Here is a 22,539-nt window from a genome sequence, read left to right on the forward strand (position 1 = left end):
GTAAAAGAGGGGTTGGGGGGGTACACAATGCAAATAGTCTGGGTAACCATTTGGTTACCTGTTCAGGAGTCTTATGGCTTGGGGGTAAAAACAGTTGAGAAGACTTTTTGTCCTAGACTTGGTACTCCGGTACCGCTTGCCATGCGGTAGTAGAGAGAACAGTCTATGACTGGGGTGGCTGGGGTCTTTGACAATTTTTAGGGCCTTCTTCTGACATCGCCTGGTGTAGAGGTCCTGGATGGCAGGCAGCTTTGCCCCAGTGATGTACTGGGCCTTGCGGTCGGAGGCCGAGCAATTGCCGTAGCAGGCAGTGATGCAACTGGTCAGGATGCTCTCGATGTTGCAGCTGTAGAACCTTTTGAGGATCTCAGGACCCATGCCAAATCGTTTTAGTTTCCTGAGGGGGAAAAGGCTTTGTTGTGCCTTCTTCACGACTGTCTTGGTGTGTTTGGACCAATCTAGTTTGTTGTTGATGTGGACACCAAGGAATTTGAAGCTCTCAACCTGCTCCACTACAGCCCCGTCGATGAGAATGGGGATGTGCTCGGTGCTCCTTTTCCTGTAGTCCACAATCATCTTCTTAGTCTTGGAGAGGTTGTTATTCTGGCACCACATGGCCAGGTCTCCGACCTCCTCCCTATAGGCTGTCTCATCGTTGTCGTAGATCAGGCCTACCACTGTTGTGTCGTCAGAAAACTTAATGATGGTGTTGGAGTCGTGCCTGGCCATGCAGTCGTGGGTGAACAGGGTGTACACGAGGGGACAGAGCACGCACCCCTGGGGAGCTCCAGTGTTGAGGATCAGCATGGTAGATGTGTTGCTACCTACCCTCAACACCTGGGGCGGCCTGTCAGGAAGTCCAGGATCCAGTTGCGGAGGGAGGTGTTTAGTCCCAGGATCCTTAGCTTGGTGATGAGCTTTGAGTGTACTATGGTGTTGAACGCTGAGCTGTAGTCAATGAACAGCATTCTCACATAGGTGTTCCTTTTGTCCAGGTGGGAAAGGGCAGTGTGGAGTGCAATAGAGATGGCACCATCTGTGGATCTGTTCCCATTCACCCTCTGAATGGCACACATACACAATCCATGTCTCAATTGTCTCAAGGCTTAAAACTCATTCTTTACCCTGCCTCCTTGATTATGCAAGAATGGGCTGCCATCATACTGCAAATATTGACTCTTTGCATCAACTTCATGTAGTTGTCAATAAAAGTCTTTGACATTTATGAAATGCATGTAATTATACTTCAGTATTCCATAGTAACATCTGACAAAAAATATCTAAAGTCACTGAGGCACCAGACTGTGAAAATGGATATTTATGTAATTCTAAAAACCTTTGGCCACGACTGTACGCTAATGGATGTGGATTTAACTAGTGACATCAATAAGGGATCAAAGCTTTCACCTGGATTCATCCCATCAGTCTATCATAGAAAGACCAGGTGTTCTTAATGTTTTGTATACTCAGTGTAGTATACTGTTCTATGTAGATAGTTACCCCTAAGATAACCTAATAATGAATCTACAATTTACAAGGTAAGCTGTGTTTTAATTTGCCACTCACACGACGGCTATCTTGATGAACTTCTTGAGCAGCATGGCTCTCTTGACCAGATCAGTACACAGACACACCTCCGTCACCACCCAGTACTGCACCTCGTTGAAGCGATGCACGAAACGCTCCAGGTTAGCTGTGGTGGCCCCGGGGAATTTATGTCGGCCAAATATATAGTAGACTAATTCCACCTGATGGGAGAGAGACATTTATTTACCATCCACATGTACTGTAGCGGACAAATCGAAAGCTACTTATATGGACCTGAATACTGTATATGAAGCAAACATCCAATGGACTAAGGGCTCGATTCAATACGTAGCGCTGAATCGCTGCGCTACAGCGCGATAGAATGGTAAACTCAAGACTGCATTCACGTTAAACTCTGTATAGGTTGGCCCAATCGGAAATTACCATCACATTTAAATAGTGCTATAGCGCTGAACTTCAGCAATACAGATTGAATCGAGCCCTAAATCTTCAATTTTGCATAACATCTGAACCGGACTTGAACTTGATTTCCTTGGCAAACAGCCCACTGGGCACAGACGTCAATTAAGCATCTATTCCATGTTGGGTCAACGTAATTTTATTGAAATTATGTGCACACAACATCGATTCAACCAGTGTGTGACCAGTGGGAAGCGTATTGACCTCAATGGGAAAACCTGGTTAAATCAACGTTACATAAAGAGGCGTGTGTGTTAGATGAAACACGTGGCTGATACATCAGTTGAGGAGATGTTCTGATGGCTGATATGATGCTGCAGTAGCAGTTATCAGATTGAAGATGTCAGAGAAAGGATAACTTATAGATATGCCTGAGTGACAGACAGACAGCAAATCATTTAGCCCCGTTTATACCTGGTGGTAACATGCGTCCTGTAAAATGTCCACATTCTGATTGTCACTTTTTCAGACGATTAAAAGACACATTGGGAACTGACTGTGAATCGATCTTACAAGTGTAAATGGACAAGATCAATACAAGATCAGGACGAAGGATAGATGTTAGCACGAAGACAGCTCACATCTGAGTAACCTTGCCTCGTTGCACTAGCTACCTACCAGAGTGCTTACACACATGAGATAGATGTCATGCCCTTAAAGACCTTACATGTCCTTATCCAGGGATACTCAGTTTCTCCACTTTTAACTTTTGTCCTGCTTGTCCCAAATCCATAACTCCCACTTCACAATATTGGCACAGCTCTGGCATGGCCTCACCTCGTTTCCTTCCTTACCTCGTGCATGGCGGTGAACAGTTCCCAGTCGTAGTTGGTGAGCTGGCTGGAGATGTCCTTGGGACACATCTGCTCCCAAGTGTCCATGGTGCTCTGATTAGGACCTTGCTGCTCCTTCAGGGGTGTCTGTGAAGGTGCCAGAGACAAACCATCCAAAATAATGACATGACATCATGATACTGGAACTTAGGGGGGCATTCACACAAACATCTACAGTATGCTATGATGACTGTCTGGGTGTGTTGTTGTCTGATTCACCATGTAGTGTAGTTATAGATATAGATAACTTGTAGTTACAGTATGTTAATCTATGCACACATGAGCGACTATAGATGCATTATCTAGACCAGGTATACCCAAACTGGGGTATGTATACCTCCAGGGTTAAGCGCAATGCTGTTGGGGATACGCCAAAAAACAACAACAACAATTTCTTCACATTTTCAAACAGTTCATTTATATTATCCAACAGGGCTATACATTTTGGTGAGGTTTTTTTCTCGTCTTGAGTAGCCTCGTTTCACTGACAAAAATAAAATGAAACCATCTAGTGTTCAGCGAAATAACAACACAATTTCAAATACAGGTAGCCCAGTCAAATAATTAACATCCCATTAGCCATTACTCTCTCACAGGAATTCTACTAACGGTCCGTATGTAGCCAAACATAGCTGCTGCTCATTCCGTTTGCTCTAAAATTAAAAAATGGTTAAAAAAAGTAAGCCGCATCCATAGAGACACATAGCAGCTCTACTGGTAATACTGCTACTACCAGTATTACTACACCTGCACCTATCGACGAAACAAGTTGTTCTGCTTCCATGAGCACATCCAATGCTAGCATCAGTAATTCTACATTTGTTGTTTGCCCAGCTAGCATGGACTCTGACATGGACTCTGACATGGACTCTGACATGCTGACCAGACTGGACACGTCGGCGCGTCAACGAGTGTCTGTGTTGCCAAGGACTAAAATAGAAGTCATTCCTATTTCTGACGCAGATCGCAATGAAAGTCCTGCCTCTCCCATCTCCTCATTGGTTTATAGAAGCTGGATACCCACGTGACATCTCCTCATTGGTTATTTCCACGTGGGTGATTGAAAGACGAACTTTGTTCCCGGTTGTTGTGGTAATACTATGAAAGTTTAGATGCGATCACCATATAAGTTCAAAGCTGAAAAAGCCTGGAAGGAGGAGAGATGACGATTCGGTTGGCCGTTTTATGTGTGGATTAATTGTTGGAGTAGAGGTCCTTGTGCATTTCAGGTAAAATAACAACTCAATGTTTATATCCGAGGACAACTAGCAACAGCAAGCTAGCTAAATAGGACAAATTAGCTAGCAAGTGCAAGCTATCTAGCTAAATTGCCATACATGTTTAATGCTTTTCGACATGTCCCCAAATTAATGTCATTGGTTCAGAGTTTGTTTTGATATTTTAACCTACGTGTCGTGATCGCGTTTGGTGTAGGGGGACAAAATAAATGTATGCACGATAGCGCACAATAGCGCACGATGGCGCAGCTGGTTTAGGTTCCGTGTAACAGTTGTGGATTTGATGCAGCCGGAGAGCTACGGCCCCCTTTCCGGGGAAAGCACCAAGCTACTGCCCCCAATTACTGCTTCTCATACAAGCCAGTAAAATCTATGCGTTACAGCTGGATGAGTCAACAGATGTGGTGGGCCTGGCACAGCTGGTATATATCCGTTACCTTTATGGGGGATCAATTAAGGAAGACATCCTCTTCTGCAAACCACTGGAAACCAGGACAACAGGAGAGGATATTTTTAAAGTAATGGCTTTGTGACATCAAATGGACTTTCGTGGTCAAGATGTGTTAGTATACACTACCGTTCAAAAGTTTGGGGTCACTTGTTCTTGAAAGAAAAGCACATTTTTCGTCCATTAAAATAACATCAAATTGATCAGAAATACAGTGTAGACATTGTTAATGCTGTAAATTACTATTGTAGAAGGAAAAGGCAGATTTTTTATGGAATATCTACATATGTTAGCACAGCTGAAAACTGTTGTTCTGATTAAAGAAGCAATAAAACGGGCCTTCTTTAGACTAGTTGAGTATCTGGAGCATCAGCATTTGTGGGTTCGATTACAGGCTCACAATGGCCAGAAGTAAAGACCTTTCTTCTGAAACTCTTCAGTCTATTCTTGTTCTGAGAAATTATGTCATGTTTTGTCATTAATTATCATGTCTTGTCCCTGTGCTTCCCCTTCTATTCGTTTCCCTCTGCTGGTCTTATTAGGTTCTTTCCCTCTTTCTATCCCTCTCTCTCCCCCTCCCTCTCTCACTCTCTCGCTCTCTCTTCTCTCTATCGTTCCGTTCCTGCTCCCAGCTGTTCCTATTCCCCTAATCAATCATTTAGTCTTCCCACACCTGTTCCCGATCCTTTTCCCTGATTAGAGTCTCTATTTCTCTCCTTGTTTTCCGTTCCTGCCCCGTCGGATCCTCATCTATAATTCACCGTGCTGTGTCTATGTTTTGCCCTGTCGTGTCGTGTTTCCCTCAGATGCTGCGTGGTGAGCAGGTGTCTGAGTCTGCTAGGTTCAAGTGCCTTCCCGAGGCAACCTGCAGTTCTCGATCAAGTCTCCAGTCTGTTCTCGTCTTTACGAGTAGTATTATGCTTTTTGTTTTGTAAAGTTTCTTACTGGATTAAAAACTCTGTTTTCGCCAAGTCGCTTTTGGGTCCTCATTCACCTGCATAACAGAAGGATCCGACCAAGGAATGGACCCAGCGACTACAGAGGCTCGTAACACTGCCGTCAAGATCCAAGGAGCCATGCTCGGCAGACACGAGCAGGAATTGTCTGCTGCTCGCCATGCCGTGGAGAACCTGGCCGCCCAGGTTTCCGACCTCTCTGGACAGTTCCAGAGTCTTCGTCTCGTGCCACCTGTTACTTCCTGGCCTGCCGAGCCTCCGGAACCTAGGGTTAATAACCCACCTTGCTACTCCGGGCAGCCCACGGAGTGCCGCTCCTTTCTCACCCAGTGTGATATTGTGTTCTCTCTCAACCCAACACATACTCTAGTGAGAGAGCTCGGGTTGCTTACGTCATTTCACTCCTTACTGGCCGGGCCCGAGAGTGGGGCACAGCTATCTGGGAGGCAAGGACTGATTGTTCTAACAATTACCAGAACTTTAAAGAGGAGATGATTCGGGTTTTTGACCGTTCAGTTTTTGGTGGGGAGGCTTCTAGGGCCCTGGCTTCCCTATGCCAAGGTGATCGATCCATAACGGATTACTCTATAGAGTTTCGTACTCTTGCTGCCTCTAGTGACTGGAACGAGCCGGCGCTGCTCGCTCGTTTTCTGGAGGGACTCCACACAGTGGTCAAAGATGAGATTCTCTCTCGGGAGGTTCCTTCCAGTGTGGACTCTTTGATTGCTCTCGCCATCCGCATAGAACGACGGGTAGATCTTCGTCACCAGGCTCGTGGAAGAGAGCTCGCATCAACGGTGTTTCCCTGCTCCGCATCGCAACCATCTCCCTCCTCTGGCTCTGAGACTGAGCCCATGCAGCTGGGAGGGATTCGCATCTCGACTAAGGAGAGGGAACGGAGGATCACCAACCGCCTGTGCCTCTATTGCGGATTTGATGGACATTTTGTTAATTCATGTCCAGTAAGAGGCCAGAGCCCATCAGTAAGCGGAGGGCTACTGGTGAGCGCTACTACTCAGGTCTCTTCATCTAGATCCTGTACTACTATGTCGGTCCATCTACGCTGGACCGGTTCGGGTGCTACATGCAGTGCCTTGATTGACTCTGGGGCTGAGGGTTGTTTCATGGACGAAGCATGGGTTCGGAAACATAACATTCCTTTCAGACAGTTAGACAAGCCTACGCCCATGTTTGCCTTAGATGGTAGTCATCTTCCCAGTATCAGATTTGAGACACTACCTTTAACTCTCACAGTATCTGGTAACCACAGTGAGACTATTTCTTTTTGATTTTTCGTTCACCTTTTACACCAGTTGTTTTGGGTCATCCCTGGCTAGTATGTCATAATCCTTCTATTAATTGGTCTTGTAATTCTATCCTATCCTGGAACGTATCTTGTCATGTGAAGTGCTTAATGTCTGCCATCCCTCCCATTTCTTCTGTCCCCACTTCTCAGGAGGAACCTGGCGATTTGACAGGAGTGCCGGAGGAATATCATGATCTGCGCACGGTCTTCAGTCGGTCCCGAGCCAACTCTCTTCCTCCTCACCGGTCGTATGATTGTAGTATTGATCTCCTTCCGGGGACCACTCCTCCTCGGGGTAGACTATACTCTCTGTCGGCTCCCGAACGTAAGGCTCTCGAGGATTATTTATCTGTGTCTCTTGACGCCGGTACCATAGTGCCTTCTTCCTCTCCGGCCGGGGCGGGGTTCTTTTTTGTTAAGAAGAAGGACGGTACTCTGCGCCCCTGCGTGGATTATCGAGGGCTGAATGTCATAACGGTTAAGAATCGTTATCCGCTTCCCCTTATGTCATCAGCCTTCGAGATTCTGCAGGGAGCCACGTGCTTTACTAAGTTGGACCTTCGTAACGCTTACCATCTCGTGCGCATCAGAGAGGGGGACGAGTGGAAAACGGCGTTTAACACTCCGTTAGGGCATTTTGAGTACCGGGTTCTGCCGTTTGGTCTCGCCAATGCGCCAGCTGTTTTTCAGGCATTAGTTAATGATGTTCTGAGAGACATGCTGAACATCTTTGTTTTTGTCTATCTTGACGATATCCTGATTTTTTCACCGTCACTCGAGATTCATGTTCAGCACGTTCGACGTGTTCTACAGCGCCTTTTAGAGAATTGTCTCTACGTAAAGGCTGAGAAGTGCTCTTTTCATGTCTCCTCCGTTACTTTTCTCGGTTCCGTTATTTCCGCTGAAGGCATTCAGATGGATTCCGCTAAGGTCCAAGCTGTCAGTGATTGGCCCGTTCCAAGGTCACGTGTCGAGTTGCAGCGTTTTTTAGGTTTCGCTAATTTCTATCGGCGTTTCATTCGTAATTTCGGTCAAGTTGCTGCCCCTCTCACAGCTCTTACTTCTGTCAAGACGTGTTTTAAGTGGTCCGGTTCCGCCCAGGAGCTTTTGATCTTCTAAAAGAACGTTTTACATCCGCTCCTATCCTCGTTACTCCTGACGTCACTAGACAATTCATTGTCGAGGTTGACGCTTCAGAGGTAGGCGTGGGAGCCATTCTATCCCAGCGCTTCCAGTCTGACGATAAGGTTCATCCTTGCGCTTATTTTTCTCATCGCCTGTCGCCATCTGAGCGCAACTATGATGTGGGTAACCGTGAACTGCTCGCCATCCGCTTAGCCCTAGGCGAATGGCGACAGTGGTTGGAGGGGGCGACCGTTCCTTTTGTCGTTTGGACAGACCATAAGAACCTTGAGTACATCCGTTCTGCCAAACGACTTAATGCCCGTCAAGCTCGTTGGGCGTTGTTTTTCGCTCGTTTCGAGTTTGTGATTTCTTACCGTCCGGGTAGCAAGAACACCAAGCCTGATGCCTTATCCCGTCTGTTTAGTTCTTCTGTGGCTTCTACTGATCCCGAGGGGATTCTTCCTTATGGGCGTGTTGTCGGGTTGACAGTCTGGGGAATTGAAAGACAGGTTAAGCAAGCACTCACGCACACTGCGTCGCCGCGCGCTTGTCCTAGTAACCTCCTTTTCGTTCCTGTTTCCACTCGTCTGGCTGTTCTTCAGTGGGCTCACTCTGCCAAGTTAGCTGGTCATCCCGGTGTTCGAGGCACTCTTGCGTCTATTCGCCAGCGCTTTTGGTGGCCGACTCAGGAGCGTGACACGCGCCGTTTCGTGGCTGCTTGTTCGGACTGCGCGCAGACTAAGTCGGGTAACTCTCCTCCTGCCGGTCGTCTCAGACCGCTCCCCATTCCTTCTCGACCATGGTCTCACATCGCCCTAGACTTCATTACCGGTCTGCCTTTGTCTGCGGGGAAGACTGTGATTCTTACGGTTGTCGATAGGTTCTCTAAGGCGGCACATTTCATTCCCCTCGCTAAACTTCCTTCCGCTAAGGAGACGGCACAAATCATTATCGAGAATGTGTTCAGAATTCATGGCCTCCCGTTAGACGCCGTTTCAGACAGAGGCCCGCAATTCACGTCACAGTTTTGGAGGGAGTTCTGTCGTTTGATTGGTGCGTCCGTCAGTCTCTCTTCCGGGTTTCATCCCCAGTCTAACGGTCAAGCAGAGAGGGCCAATCAGACGATTGGTCGCATACTACGCAGCCTTTCTTTCAGAAACCCTGCGTCTTGGGCAGAACAGCTCCCCTGGGCAGAATACGCTCACAACTCGCTTCCTTCGTCTGCTACCGGGTTATCTCCGTTTCAGAGTAGTCTGGGTTACCAGCCTCCTCTGTTCTCATCCCAGCTTGCCGAGTCCAGCGTTCGCTCCGCTCAAGCGTTTGTCCAACGTTGTGAGTGCACCTGGAGGAGGGTGAGGTCTGCACTTTGCCGCTACAGGGCACAGACTGTGAGAGCCGCCAATAAACGCAGGATTAAGAGTCCAAGGTATTGTTGCGGCCAGAGAGTGTGGCTTTCCACTCGCAACCTTCCTCTTACGACAGCTTCTCGTAAGTTGACTCCGCGGTTCATTGGTCCGTTCCGTGTCTCCCAGGTCGTCAATCCTGTCGCTGTGCGACTGCTTCTTCCGCGACATCTTCGTCGCGTCCATCCTGTCTTCCATGTCTCCTGTGTCAAGCCCTTTCTTCGCACCCCCGTTCGTCTTCCCTCCCCCTCCCGTCCTTGTCGAGAGCGGACCTATTTACAAGGTACGTAAGATCATGGACATGCGTTCTCGGGGACGGGGTCACCAATACTTAGTGGATTGGGAGGGTTACGGTCCTGAGGAGAGGAGTTGGGTTCCGTCTCGGGACGTGCTGGACCGTTCGCTTATTGATGATTTCCTCCGTTGCCGCCAGGGTTCCTCCTCGAGTGCGCCAGGAGGCGCTCGGTGAGTGGGGGGGTACTGTCATGTTTTGTCATTAATTATCATGTCTTGTCCCTGTGCTTCCCCTTCTATTCGTTTCCCTCTGCTGGTCTTATTAGGTTCTTTCCCTCTTTCTATCCCTCTCTCTCCCCCTCCCTCTCTCACTCTCTCGCTCTCTCTTCTCTCTATCGTTCCGTTCCTGCTCCCAGCTGTTCCTATTCCCCTAATCAATCATTGTCTTCCCACACCTGTTCCCGATCCTTTTCCCTGATTAGAGTCTCTATTTCTCTCCTTGTTTTCCGTTCCTGCCCCGTCGGATCCTCATCTATAATTCACCGTGCTGTGTCTATGTTTTGCCCTGTCGTGTCGTGTTTCCCTCAGATGCTGCGTGGTGAGCAGGTGTCTGAGTCTGCTAGGTTCAAGTGCCTTCCCGAGGCAACCTGCAGTTCTCGATCAAGTCTCCAGTCTGTTCTCGTCTTTACGAGTAGTATTATGCTTTTTGTTTTGTAAAGTTTCTTACTGGATTAAAAACTCTGTTTTCGCCAAGTCGCTTTTGGGTCCTCATTCACCTGCATAACAAATTAAGGCTATTCCATGCGAGAAATTGCCAAGAAACTGAAGATCTCGTACAATGCTGTGTACTACTCCCTTCACAGAACAGCACAAACTGGCACTAACCAAAATGGAAAGACTGGGAGGTCCCAAGGCACAACTGAGCAAAAGGACAAGTACATTAGAGTGTCTATTTTGAGAAACAGACAGCTCATAAGTCCTCAACTGGCAGCTTCATTAAACAGTACCCGCAAAACATCAGTCTCAACGTCAACAGTAAGGAGGCGACTCTGGGATGCTAACCATCTGGGCAGAGTTGCAAAGAAAAAGCCATATCTCAGATTGGCCAATAAAAAGAAAATATGGGGAAAGAACACAGTCACTGGACAGAGGAACTCTGCCTAGAAGGCTAACATCCCGGTGTCGCCTCTTCACTGTTGACGTTGAGACTACAGTGTAAAAGGTTAACTTTGTTAAAGCAAATCCCCTGAACTCTCGTGTATTTTCTACACTATGCAATGATATGGGCAGCGACCATGTAACACTTTTACAACATACAGAAGTGCGCTGGTTATCAAGGGGCAAAGTATTGACACTTTTTTTAATTGAGAGACGAGTTTAAAGTTTTCTTTACATAATTTTCACTTCTCTGACCGCTTGCATGATGATGAGTTTCTCACACGACTGGCCTATCTGGGTGATGTTTTTTCCTCGCCTGAATAATCTACATCGAGGATTACAGGGACTCTCCGCAACTATATTCGATGTGCGGGACAAAATTGAGGCTAAGAAGTTGGAGCTCTTCTCTCTCTGCATTAACAAGGACAACACACAGGTCTTTCCATCATTGTATGATTTTTTTGTGTGCAAATGAACAAGCTTACGGACAATGTCAAATGTGATAAAGTGAAGCACCTGAGTGAGTTGGTTGCGCAATTACGCAGGTACTTTCCCGAAATGGATGACACAAACAACTGGATTCGTTATCCCTTTCATGCCCTGCCTCCAGTCCACTTACCGATATCTGAACAAGAGAGACTCATCGAAATTGCAACAAGCGAATCAGTGAAAATTAAATTTAATCAGAAGCCATTGCCAGATTTCTGGATTGGGCTGCGCTCAGAGTATCCTGCCTTGGCAAATCGCGCTGTTAAAACACTGATGCCCTTTGCAACCTTGTACCTATGTGAGTGGATTCTTGGCCCTCACTAGCATGAAAACTAAATACAGGCACAGACTAAGTGTATAAAATGATTTAAGACTGAGAGTCTCTCCATTAGTTCTTCACAATTTTCGATGAACAAATATAGTTACATGTAAGATGGCTAAATAAAGAGCAAAATTATTATTTGCGCCCTGGTCCTATTAGAGTTCCTTGTTACTTCCCATGAGCCGGGTTGTGACAACACACTCTTAAGTTTTAATAAATGTATTGTATAGTGTGTGTGTGGCAGGCTTACAATCATGGCAAAAAAAAACATTTGAGAGTGTGCTGACCGCGGTGCTAGAGGTGGTACGCAGCTGGAGGTTGAATATTTGAAGGGGTATGGGACTATAAAAAGTTTGGGAACCACTGATCTAGACTATAGTCAAACCATTTCACCTTGGAGTTACACCGTTGTATATTATTGGCTACGTTATCTTATATTGATAAGCAGTGGTGAGCTACTGATCTCTGACTGGGTGGCAGGTAGCCTAGTGGTTAGAGTGTTGGACAAGTGACCGAAAGGTTGCAAGATTGAATCCCCGAGCTGACAAGGTAAACACATGTAGTTCTGCCCCTGAACAAGGCAGTTAAACCCACTGTCCTAGGCTGTCATTGAAATTAAGAATTTGTTCTTAACTGACTTGCCTAGTTAAATAATGGTATTTTATTTTTAATTTTATTTTTACAGCAGACAGAAATGGATAAGTAGGTGATGAGGGGAGGTTATGACTCACCAGTTGTTCCACCTGGCTGGCAGAGCAGAGGAACAGTCTCTCATTCAGCCCCAGGGAGGTGTAGACTGCTGTGGTATCCAGCTTCAGCTGAGTCCTGTCTATGATACAGCAAACACAAACCATTTAATACAGCTCACAGACATTCCCCAACGTATCAACACTCACTGAGCACTACACATTATTTCAATAAAACATACCTCCATAAAATATCTGCTGTTTCCAGCTACAATAGTCATTTACAACATTAACTATGTCTACACTGTATTTATGATCACTTTGATGTTATTTTAATGGACGAAAAATGTGCTTTTCTTCCAAAAACAAGGACATTTCTAAGTGACCTAATCGTAACGTTATGAATAGTGTTGTATCAAGTGTATTAACTGATAGGGAACGAAAATCTAATTTATGCTCGATCTGAAAACGTGGGCTTCGTATGGAGGGTGTGACACAATAGCGAAGCCTCCGGAGGCCCAATCAAGCTCCGTACCGCATCGCTATGCGCCTCTCGAATTTTGTAACAATGTAGAGGGCAACGTATAGCTCCACATTGACATGATTGGGTGACAGTAGGTGAGGGCGGAAGGTTCTGTATAAACACAACATTCGTCACATCAGTTCTGCAATGCTCCGCGAAGAGCAAGAAGTATGAATGCCCTGACTCCTGCAGAGGCCGTATCACCGTAAATGCTGCACGGCCAATACAGACGATGGATTGACCATGCAATGCCTTTATTGCATATCCTGTACAGTTGTATCTTAGAAAAGGTATTCAAATTGCTTCCAGATGACATGAAGAGCCACCCACCTCCCTTGGAATTCATTTTGACCAGGACGTGGTCTCCTCCTGGGTTTACCAGCGATGACATCACTTCCTGAACAGAGGTGTTCACCGGCAGCATCAGCATGACTGACGTATGGTCTGGCCGAAATATCTCATACAATACTAGGAAACACAGAGACATGGGAGAAGACATTTTGCATTAAAACAAAGCATAGAAACAATCATTAATACCGACCAATCTGTAAGTGCCTTTCATGGTTACAGTGGGTTGTGAATGGTTAACCAATAGCAATAAACAGTAAAACATTTAGCCTTTTGTGTCATTTTGGGAAAAGGCATAGTTCAGGACATTACCATACTATTCAAGACATAGTTATTATCATGCTATGGTTGACATAACTCGTAGTAGTCTCACTGACCTTTGTCCTGTGATCTGATTGGCAGGCACTTCCCTACTGGCTCCTCACAACTGGAGAACCAGTCAAACTGATGGTGACAAATAACACACAGAGTACGTCAGCCACAACTGTGGCTTTTAATTTCTCTATGTTTGTTATGCTTTTATATCTTTTAGCTCAGGGAGGCGTTATGTGCTGTCTACTTTTCCAGAATTTCTGTTATCTCACAATCTGCCTAAGTAAAGGGGGCATGTAATGTGGTAATAACCAGAGGAGCCGAAGTACACTACATGACCAGAAGTATGTGGACACCTGCTCGTCGAACATCTCATTCCAAAATCATGGGAATTAATATGAAGTTGGTCCCCCCTTTGCTCTCATAACAGCCTCCACTCTTCTGGGAAGACTTTCCACTAGATGTTGGAACATTGCTGCTATAACAGCCTCCACTCTTCTGGGAATACTTTCCACTAGATGTTGGAACATTGCTGCTATAACAGCCTCCACTCTTCTGGGAAGACTTTCCACTAGATGTTGGAACATTGCTGCTATAACAGCCTCCACTCTTCTGTGAAGACTTTCCACTAGATGTTGGAACATTGCTGCTATAACAGCCTCCAGTCTTCTGGGAAGACTTTCCACTGGATGTTGGAACATTGCTGCTATAACAGCCTCCAGTCTTCTGGGAAGACTTTCCACTAGATGTTGGAACATTGCTGCTATAACAGCCTCCAGTCTTCTGGGAAGACTTTCCACTAGATGTTGGAACATTGCTGCTATAACAGCCTCCAGTCTTCTGGGAAGACTTTCCACTAGATGTTGGAACATTGCTGCTATAACAGCCTCCAGTCTTCTGGGAAGACTTTCCACTGGATGTTGGAACATTGCTGCTATAACAGCCTCCAGTCTTCTGGGAAGACTTTCCACTAGATGTTACAACATTGCAGAGGGGACTTGCTTCCATTCAACCACAACAGCATTAGTGAGGTCGGCACTGATGTTGGGCGATTAGGCCTGGCTAGCAGTCGGTGATCCAATTCATCCCAAAAGTGTTTGATAGGGTTGAAGTCAGTGCTCTGTGCAGGCCAGTCACGTTCTTACACACCAATCTCGACAAACCATTTCTGTATGGACATCGCTTCGTGCACGAGAGCATTGTCATGCTGAAACAGGAAAGGGCCTTCCCCAAACTTTTGCCACAAAAGCTTGCACAGAATCGTCCAGAATGTCATTGTACGCTGCTGTAGCATTAAGATTTCCCTTCACTGGAACTAAGGGGCCTAGCCCAAACCATGAAAAACAACCCCAGACCATTATTCCTCCTCCACCAAATGTTACAGTTGGCACAATGCATTGGGGCAGGTAGCGTTCTCCTGGCATCCATCAAACCCAGATTCGTCTGTCCAACGTTTCCACTGTTCCAGAGTCCAATGGTGGTGAGCTTACACCACTCCAGCTGACGCTTGGCATTACGCATGGTGATTTTAGGTTTGTGTGAGGCTGCTTGGCCATGGAAACCAATTTCATGAAGCTCCTTGTGCAGTTCTTGTGCTGACGTTGCTTCCAGAGGCAGTTTGGAACCCGGTAGTGAGTGTTGTAACCGAGGACAGGCGATTTTTACGCGCTACATGCTTCTGCACTCAGCTGTCCCGTTCTTTGAGCTTGTGTGGCCTACCACTTCGCGGCTGAGCCATTGTTGCTCCTAGAAGTTTCCACTTCACAATAACAGCATTTACAGTTGACCGGGGCAGCTCTAGCAGGGCAGAAATTTGACAAACGTACTTTTTGGAAAGGTGGCATCCTATGACGGTGCCACATTGAAAGTCACTGAGCTCTTCAGTAAGGCCATTCTACTGGCAATGTTTGTCTATGGAGATTGCATGGCGGTGTGCTCGATTTTAAACACCTGTCAACAATGGGTGTGGCTAAAATAGCCAAATCCACTCATTTGAAGGGGAGTCCACATACCTCTGTATATATTGTGTATGTGTGCGTGCACAAGTGATCTTTATTGAGCATGTACTCTCGTGGACAGACTACTAAAACATAACTTGAGAATCTGACAAAATTACGCAAGATTTTTGTTCTGGGTTAACCAAGATGATTCATTATAAGCATATTATTATAATTATTATAATTATTATTATAAAGTAACTTACACTTGCCAGTGACCCAAAACCATTTTCCAGCCTGGAAAGATATTGAAAAATACAAAAACGCTAAATTATTTGCATTAGAATCTACATGCTAGAAATACTCCCATCATCCTGGTTACAATACTTCATAATGTTAACAACGTGGCTGCTTCAGCTTCTGTCGACTGAGCTTCTGTCATCTGTCTCTTCAGCAGGGGGAGCTAGATGCCTTGTTAATTTGTTTTGGTAGACAGGTGAAAAAAATACACTGCCATAAATGTTGGGTATGTGAGCCTCTCAAAATGTGAGTACAGTACATAGAAATAGACATAACTTAAGTTTCACATTACTGAAGTCATACCATTAATATCCAATCCAACCCATGATATATAACAGGTATCTTGACCTCATTCATTCACCTGGTCGGTTATTCTATATGACAGACTGACTGGGTGATGTGTTCCTACTCACACTCTGGTTCTCCTCCTGTCTCTGAGCTGCTCTCTCAGCATACTGGACAGACGGGAGTCACCTGACACCTCTTTCCTCAGCGTCTGCCATGCATACAATATGTTCTATATTATCTACTTTTCAGAGCCTTATATTTGGATAAATAACATTAATATAAGACTGCTATTTTTGATCCTGTGTAGATAATCTACAGATGTAGGATCTTAATTTGATCACTCATTCGTTGCTGAGAATTCTTCTGCACAGCAGGAAATGTAAACTTGTAATGTATTCAAGGTTTACAAAGACTTCTAATTTCCACTTTAAAATGTCGGTCTTGATTTGCCCTAACAAAAAAATGTATCAACCCCTGCAACAATTTTTTCAATAATTAATATCCACATAATAATTCACATTTTCTGTTGCTGTAGCAAACTGTGCAAATTAAGATCCTACATCTGTATATATCTGTACATACACATAATATCTGTGTATGTTCATACCAAACTCACTCACCTCCAGGAAGTCAACAGCGATGGGGTCGTCTTTGAGCATCTGGCTAAACAGCGCCACCCACTGGCCAATCAGCTTCACTATCTTTTGCTTGGTGTTGAGGGCCCAGGCTGCCTTCTCCAGCTCTGAGCCCTCAGACGGCTCGGCATGGTAAGTGCAGTCAAGGTTAAGGAAGGGAACCTACCCATCTGAACAACAACTTAACACAGCTATTCTAGACCTAGATCGCTGTCTGAGCTCCTGTCGACTGAAGAGACACTAGTCTGTCTCTTCAGTTTGAGGAGCTGGATGCTTTGGCTAAATTATGTTAATTTGTTTAATTTATTTAATTTAATAACATTTAAAATGTTTCATTTGTTTTTGGTAGACCAATTAAAAATACTCCCAAAAATGGTGGGTATGTGATCCACTTAAATCAGAATGTATTGGTCCCGTACATATATTTTATGCAGATGTTATCGTAGGTGCAGCAAAATGCTTATGTTTGTAGCTCCAAAAGTGCAGTATACCTAAGAATACAAAACAATACACACAACCCCCCCCTGAAAGTATTCAGACCCCTTGACTTAGTTCCACATTTTGATACTTTACAGCCTTATTCTAAAATCTTTTTAATTTTTGAACATTTTAAATATCCTCAATCTAAACACAATACCCCATAACGACAACGGGAAAACAGTTTTTTAAAAATGTTTGCAAATGTATTATAAATAAAAACAGAAATACCTTATTTCTCACTGATCATCCCTAAAGCCAACACCTCATTTGGCCGCCTTTTGTTCCAGTTCTCTGCTGCCTGTGACTGGAACGAATTGCAAAAATCGCTGAAGTTAGAGACTTTTATCTCCCTCACCAACTCAAACATCTGCTATCTGAGCAGCTAACCGATCGCTGCAGCTGTACATAGTCTATCGGTAAATAGCCCACCCAATTTTACCTACCTCATTCCCATACTGTTTATATTTATTTACTTTTCTGCTCTTTTGCACACCAGTATCTCTACCTGTACATGACCACCTGATCATTTATCACTCCAGTGTTAATCTGCAAAATTGTAATTATTCACCTACCTCCTCATGCCTTTTGCACACAATGTATATAGACTCTCTTTTTTTCTACTGTCTTTTTTCTATTGACTTGTTAATTGTTTACTCCATGTGTAACTCTGTGTTGTCTGTTCACACTGCTATGCTTTATCTTGGCCAGGTCGCAGTTGCAAATGAGAACTTGTTCTCAACTAGCCTACCTGGTTAAATAAAGGTTAAATAAAAAAATAAAATTTACATAAGTATTCAGACCCTTTGCTATGAGACTGGAAATTGAGCTCAGGTGCATCCTGTTTCCATTTTCCATTGAAATGTTTGATTGTGTCACGCCTGCTCCCGCTCTCCCTCCCTGGCACGCGAAGGCGCCAGGTTCCCCAGCATTACACACTCCCGCCACCTTCAGTAAGCACACCTGCCTTTCCCCGTCACGCGCGTCAGCGATTAATGGACTCACCTGGACTCAATCACCTCTGTCATTACCTCCCCTATATCTGCTGGTTCCACACTTTATTCACTGTGCAGCATTAATTGTCATATGTGCTTGTTTACCCGTGTGCTGACGCTGTTCCTGGTTTGTTGCCTGTCTGTTTTGTATTTAATATCAACTCCCCGTACCTGCTTCTCATCTCCAGCGTCGGTCCTTACAGAATGCTGCAGCCATCTAACGAAGTATCAGGGAGTGCTGGCGTTCCGGTTGGTGGTGACGTCGGTTCCGGCGGCCGACACCGATGGGACCGGGGGTGCCTAAGCCAGCTTGTCGAGCTGTCATGCCCTAGTTGGCTCAGAAGGCACCCATCCTACGTCGGGCCTCAGCCAGATTGTCAGGTTTTTACGCCCAGACTGCTCATCAGGCTGCTACACCTCAGCCGGATCATCGGGCTTCCACGCCGCAGCGGGATCGACAAGCGTTCACGCCACAGTCGGATCGTCAGGCTGCTATGCCTCTGCCGGTTCATTGGGAATTTACGCCCAGCGCCCGTGCCTCGGCCAGCCCGTCAGGCTGGCCCAGGCGGGACACCGGGGGGCGCCCCTAGAGGGAGGGGTACTGTCACGCCTGCTCCCGCTCTCCCTCCCTGGCGGGCGAAGGCGCCAGGCTCCCCAGCATTACGCTATCCAGCCACCATCTGTACACACACCTGCCTTCCCCCGTCACGCACATCAGCGATTATTGGACACACCTGGACTCAATCACCTCTGTCATTACCACACTTATATCTGTCTAGTTCCCCGCTCTATTCCCTGCTGCAGCATTATTTGTCATATGTCCCTGATTACCCGTTTGCTGATACTTTTCCTGGTTTGTTGCCTGTCTGTTCCATATTAAATGTCAACTCCCAGTACCTGCTTCTCATATTTAGCATCGGTCCTTACAGATTGGAGACTGTGGTAAATTCAATTGATTGGACATGATTTGGAAAGGCACAAACACCTGTCTATATAAGGTCCCACAGTTGACAGTACACGTCAGGGCAAAAACCAAGCCATGAGGTAGAAGGAATTGTCCGTAGAGCTCAGAGACAGGATTAAAAACATTTCTGCAGCACCGAAAGTCCCCATGAACACAGTGGCCTCCATCATTCATAAATGGAAGAAGTTTGGAACCACCAGGACTCTTCCTAGAGTTGGCCGCCCGGCCATACTGAGCAATCGGGCGAGAAGGGCTTTGGTCAGGGAGGTGACCAAGAACACGATGATCACTCTGACAGAGCTCTAGAGTTCCTCTGTGGGGATGGGAGAACATTCTAGAACTACAACCATCTCTGCAGCACTCCACCAATCAAGCCTTTATGGTAGAGTGGCCAGACAGAAGCCACACCTCAGTAAAAGGCACATGACAGCCCGCTTGGAGTTTGCCAAAAGGCCTCTCAGACCATGAGAAACAAGATTCTCTAGTCTGATGAATCCAAAATTAAACTCTTTGGCCTGAATGCCAAGCGTCACAACGTCTGGAGGAAACCCGGCAGCATCCCTACGGTGAAGCATAGTGGTGGCAGCATCATGCTGTGGGATGTTTTTCGGCAGCAGGAACTGGGAGACTAGTCAGGATCGAGGGAAAGATGAATGGAGCAAAGTACAGAGAAACCCTTAATGAAAACCTGCCCCAAAGTGCTCAGTACCTCAGACTGGGGCGAAGGTTCACCTTCAAACAGCACAATGACCCCAAGCTCACAGCCAAGACAACGCAGGAGTGGCTTCGGGACAAGTCTCTGAATGTCCTTGAGTAGCCCAGCCAGAACCTGGACTTAAACCCGAACGAACATCTCTGGAGAGACCTGAAAATAGCTGTGCAGCAATGCTCCAGATCCAACCTGACAAAGCTTGAGAGGATCTGCAGAGAAGAAGGGGAGAAACTCCCCAAATACAGGTGTGCTAAGCTTGTAGCATCATACCCAAGAATAATCAAGGCTGTAATCACTGCCAAAGGTGCTAAAAACAAAGTACTGAGTAAAGGCTCTGAATACTTCTGTAAATGTGATATTTCCATTTCTTATTATGAGGTATTGTGTATAGATTGAAGAGAAAAAACAAACAATTGAATCAATTTTAAAATGAGGCTGTAACGTGGAAAAGTCAAGGGGTCTGAATACTATCCAGAATGCACTGTATGGCCAGTGTTCAATGACTATGTACATAGGACAGCAGTCTCTAAGGTGCAGAATAGAGTACCGAGTGGTCGCAGGCTAATAACAGTGACTAAGTTCAGGGCAGGGCACTGGGCGGAGGCCGGTTAGTGGTGACTATTTAACAGTCCGATAGGAGCTAGAGATAGAAGCTGTTTTTCAGTCACTCGGGTCCCAGCTTTGATGCACCTGTACTGTCTCCGCCTTCTTGATGGTAGTGGAGTGGACAGGCCGTGGATCAGGGGGCCAAGACAAATTTCTGTTGCGCCTTCTTCACCTGTGTGGATGGACCATTTCAGGTTGTCAGTGATTTGCATGCCGAGGAACGTGAAACCTTTCACCCTTTCCATGCCGAGGAACGTGAAGCTTTTCACCCTCCACTGCAGCCCAGTTGATGTGCATGGTGTGCTCTCTCTGCTGTCTCCTGAAGTCCACAATCAGAGCCTTTATTTTGTTGATGTTGAAGGAGAGGTTATTTTCCTGGCACCACTCCGCCATGGCTGTCTTGTCAATGTTGTTAATCAGGCCTACCACTGTTGTATCGTCAGCAAAGTTGATGATTGAGTTGGAGACGTGCGTGGCTATGCAGTCATGGCTGAACAGGGAGTACAGGAGAGGGCTGAGCACGCACCCTTGTGGGGCCCCCGTGTTGAGGAACAGCGTGGCGGAGGTGTTACTACCTGGGGTTGGCCTGTCAGGAAGTCCAGGACCAAGTTGCACAGGTCGGGGTTCAGACCAATGGCTCCAAGCAAAGTGATGAGCTTGAAGGGCACCATGGTGTTGAAGGCTGAGCTGTAGTCAATGAAAACCATTCTTACATAGGTATTCCTCATGTCCAGATGGGATAGGGCAGTGTGCACTGCGATGGTGATTGCGTCATCCATGGATCTGTTGGGGCGGTATGCAAATTGAGAGCTCACAGTCATCATGAACGGCGCTGGCACACGTTGGCGGCTCTGTGTTTTCCTCGAATAAGGTGTTTAGCTCGTCCAGGAGGGAGTCGTCGGTTTCCACGACATGGCTGGCTTTCCCTTTATAAGGATAAATTGTTGTCTCTTTATCGAGATATAATGTAAATGCTAGATTCTAGTAGATTTCGGAGGTGGAACTGCGTTAGAGCTGTCAAAAGCGTCAAATCCACAAGTGGCTCCTTTATCTTATCACGGACGCTACTATTGGATGCAACAAAACCACCAATTTTTTATAATCTGACAAATCCCATGCAGCCAGGTTAGAAGTTCATGCATCTGTGTTACAAGTTAAAGCACTTGAATGCGTGATATTCTATGTTCTACACCTCGATTAGACTGAGAATCTATAAATCCCCCCCATCCAAATGAACATGAAGACATGCCTACACTTTCTGCTACTGTTTGAGCTTCTAACGCGGTAGGTATAATAAGGAAAGGGATGGTTTGTGACACACAAGCTCAGCCCATAGGGGCAGCAGGTAGCCTAGTGGTTAGAGGGTTGGGCCAGTAACCGAAAGGTTGCTAAATTGAATCCACGAGCTGACAAATTAAAAATCGGTCATTCTGCCCCTGAACAAGGCAGTTAACCCACCGTTCCTAGGCTAGCATTGTAAATAAGAATTTGTTCTTAACTGACTTGCCTAGTTAAATAAAGGTTAAATAAAAACATTTAAAATACACTGCCAAAACATCTGCTATAAGGATGTCTGCCAATGCCGGTTAACACTTGATCTGATTGAATTGAGGCATAGAAAATAAAAATAAACACAACAATTTATGGCATTGACATCATTATCACACCTACATCATCATAAAGGATATTGCTGTTGTAGGGCTGGGCAGAGCTGGCTGGAGGGCATGAAGACCCTGTGGGTCAGTAGGAAGTCACTCACGCAGGGATCTGTAGGCACACAGACAGAACAACACATAACACACTAACAAGGCCTAATGGAATTATGTGTCCCTCCCGCAGTCCCCGTGGTTCCTACCTGAAAAACACAGGAACAATTTGAGTCATCTGATGTTGGCTTTTAGCGGAGATATAATATATAGCCAGGAATGTGACTGACCTGATTCTGCCTGTTTTTTTATGTCGTTGTTGGCTGTTTCATGTGAATGACCCAAACAAACAGTTCCCATAAAACTATCTTTAAAGTTTGGCTGACGATTCAGAGGTGAAGCTACTGTATGTTCATCCTGGTCACCAGATTGTTCACTATAGTGTGTCTTAAAAGAGGTACTCCTGTTCTCTGAACATAAAACAGTGGGAGTATGTCAGTGGTCTACTGACATAGAGGGGCCCAGCCACTATAGTAGAGAGATGTTTGGACTAAGGCAAGCCATATAGCATCCTACCTATAGCATAATACC

At 45.8% G+C, this 22,539-nt stretch overlaps 1 protein-coding gene across 4 annotated transcripts in view; it reads right to left on the reverse strand.

Annotated features, from left to right (window-relative positions):
* The window catches only part of LOC124032166 (rap guanine nucleotide exchange factor 3-like), a 51,816-nt gene that overhangs the window by 3,270 nt on the left and 26,007 nt on the right, over positions 1-22,539 (reverse strand). For all 4 annotated transcript variants that reach the window (XM_046344328.1, XM_046344326.1, XM_046344325.1 and 1 more), the window contains 9 exons: positions 21,991-22,069; positions 16,534-16,684; positions 16,039-16,121; positions 15,592-15,622; positions 13,454-13,520; positions 13,059-13,196; positions 12,251-12,348; positions 2,802-2,927; positions 1,567-1,748 (listed from right to left, as the gene is read on the reverse strand). In XM_046344328.1, coding sequence (XP_046200284.1) covers positions 1,567-1,748; positions 2,802-2,927; positions 12,251-12,348; positions 13,059-13,196; positions 13,454-13,520; positions 15,592-15,622; positions 16,039-16,121; positions 16,534-16,684; positions 21,991-22,069 — 955 coding nt within the window. The remainder of the gene's footprint in view (positions 1-1,566; positions 1,749-2,801; positions 2,928-12,250; positions 12,349-13,058; positions 13,197-13,453; positions 13,521-15,591; positions 15,623-16,038; positions 16,122-16,533; positions 16,685-21,990; positions 22,070-22,539) is intronic.

Source organism: Oncorhynchus gorbuscha, linkage group LG03 (assembly GCF_021184085.1).
Source record: "Oncorhynchus gorbuscha isolate QuinsamMale2020 ecotype Even-year linkage group LG03, OgorEven_v1.0, whole genome shotgun sequence".
NCBI lineage: Eukaryota > Metazoa > Chordata > Actinopteri > Salmoniformes > Salmonidae > Oncorhynchus > Oncorhynchus gorbuscha.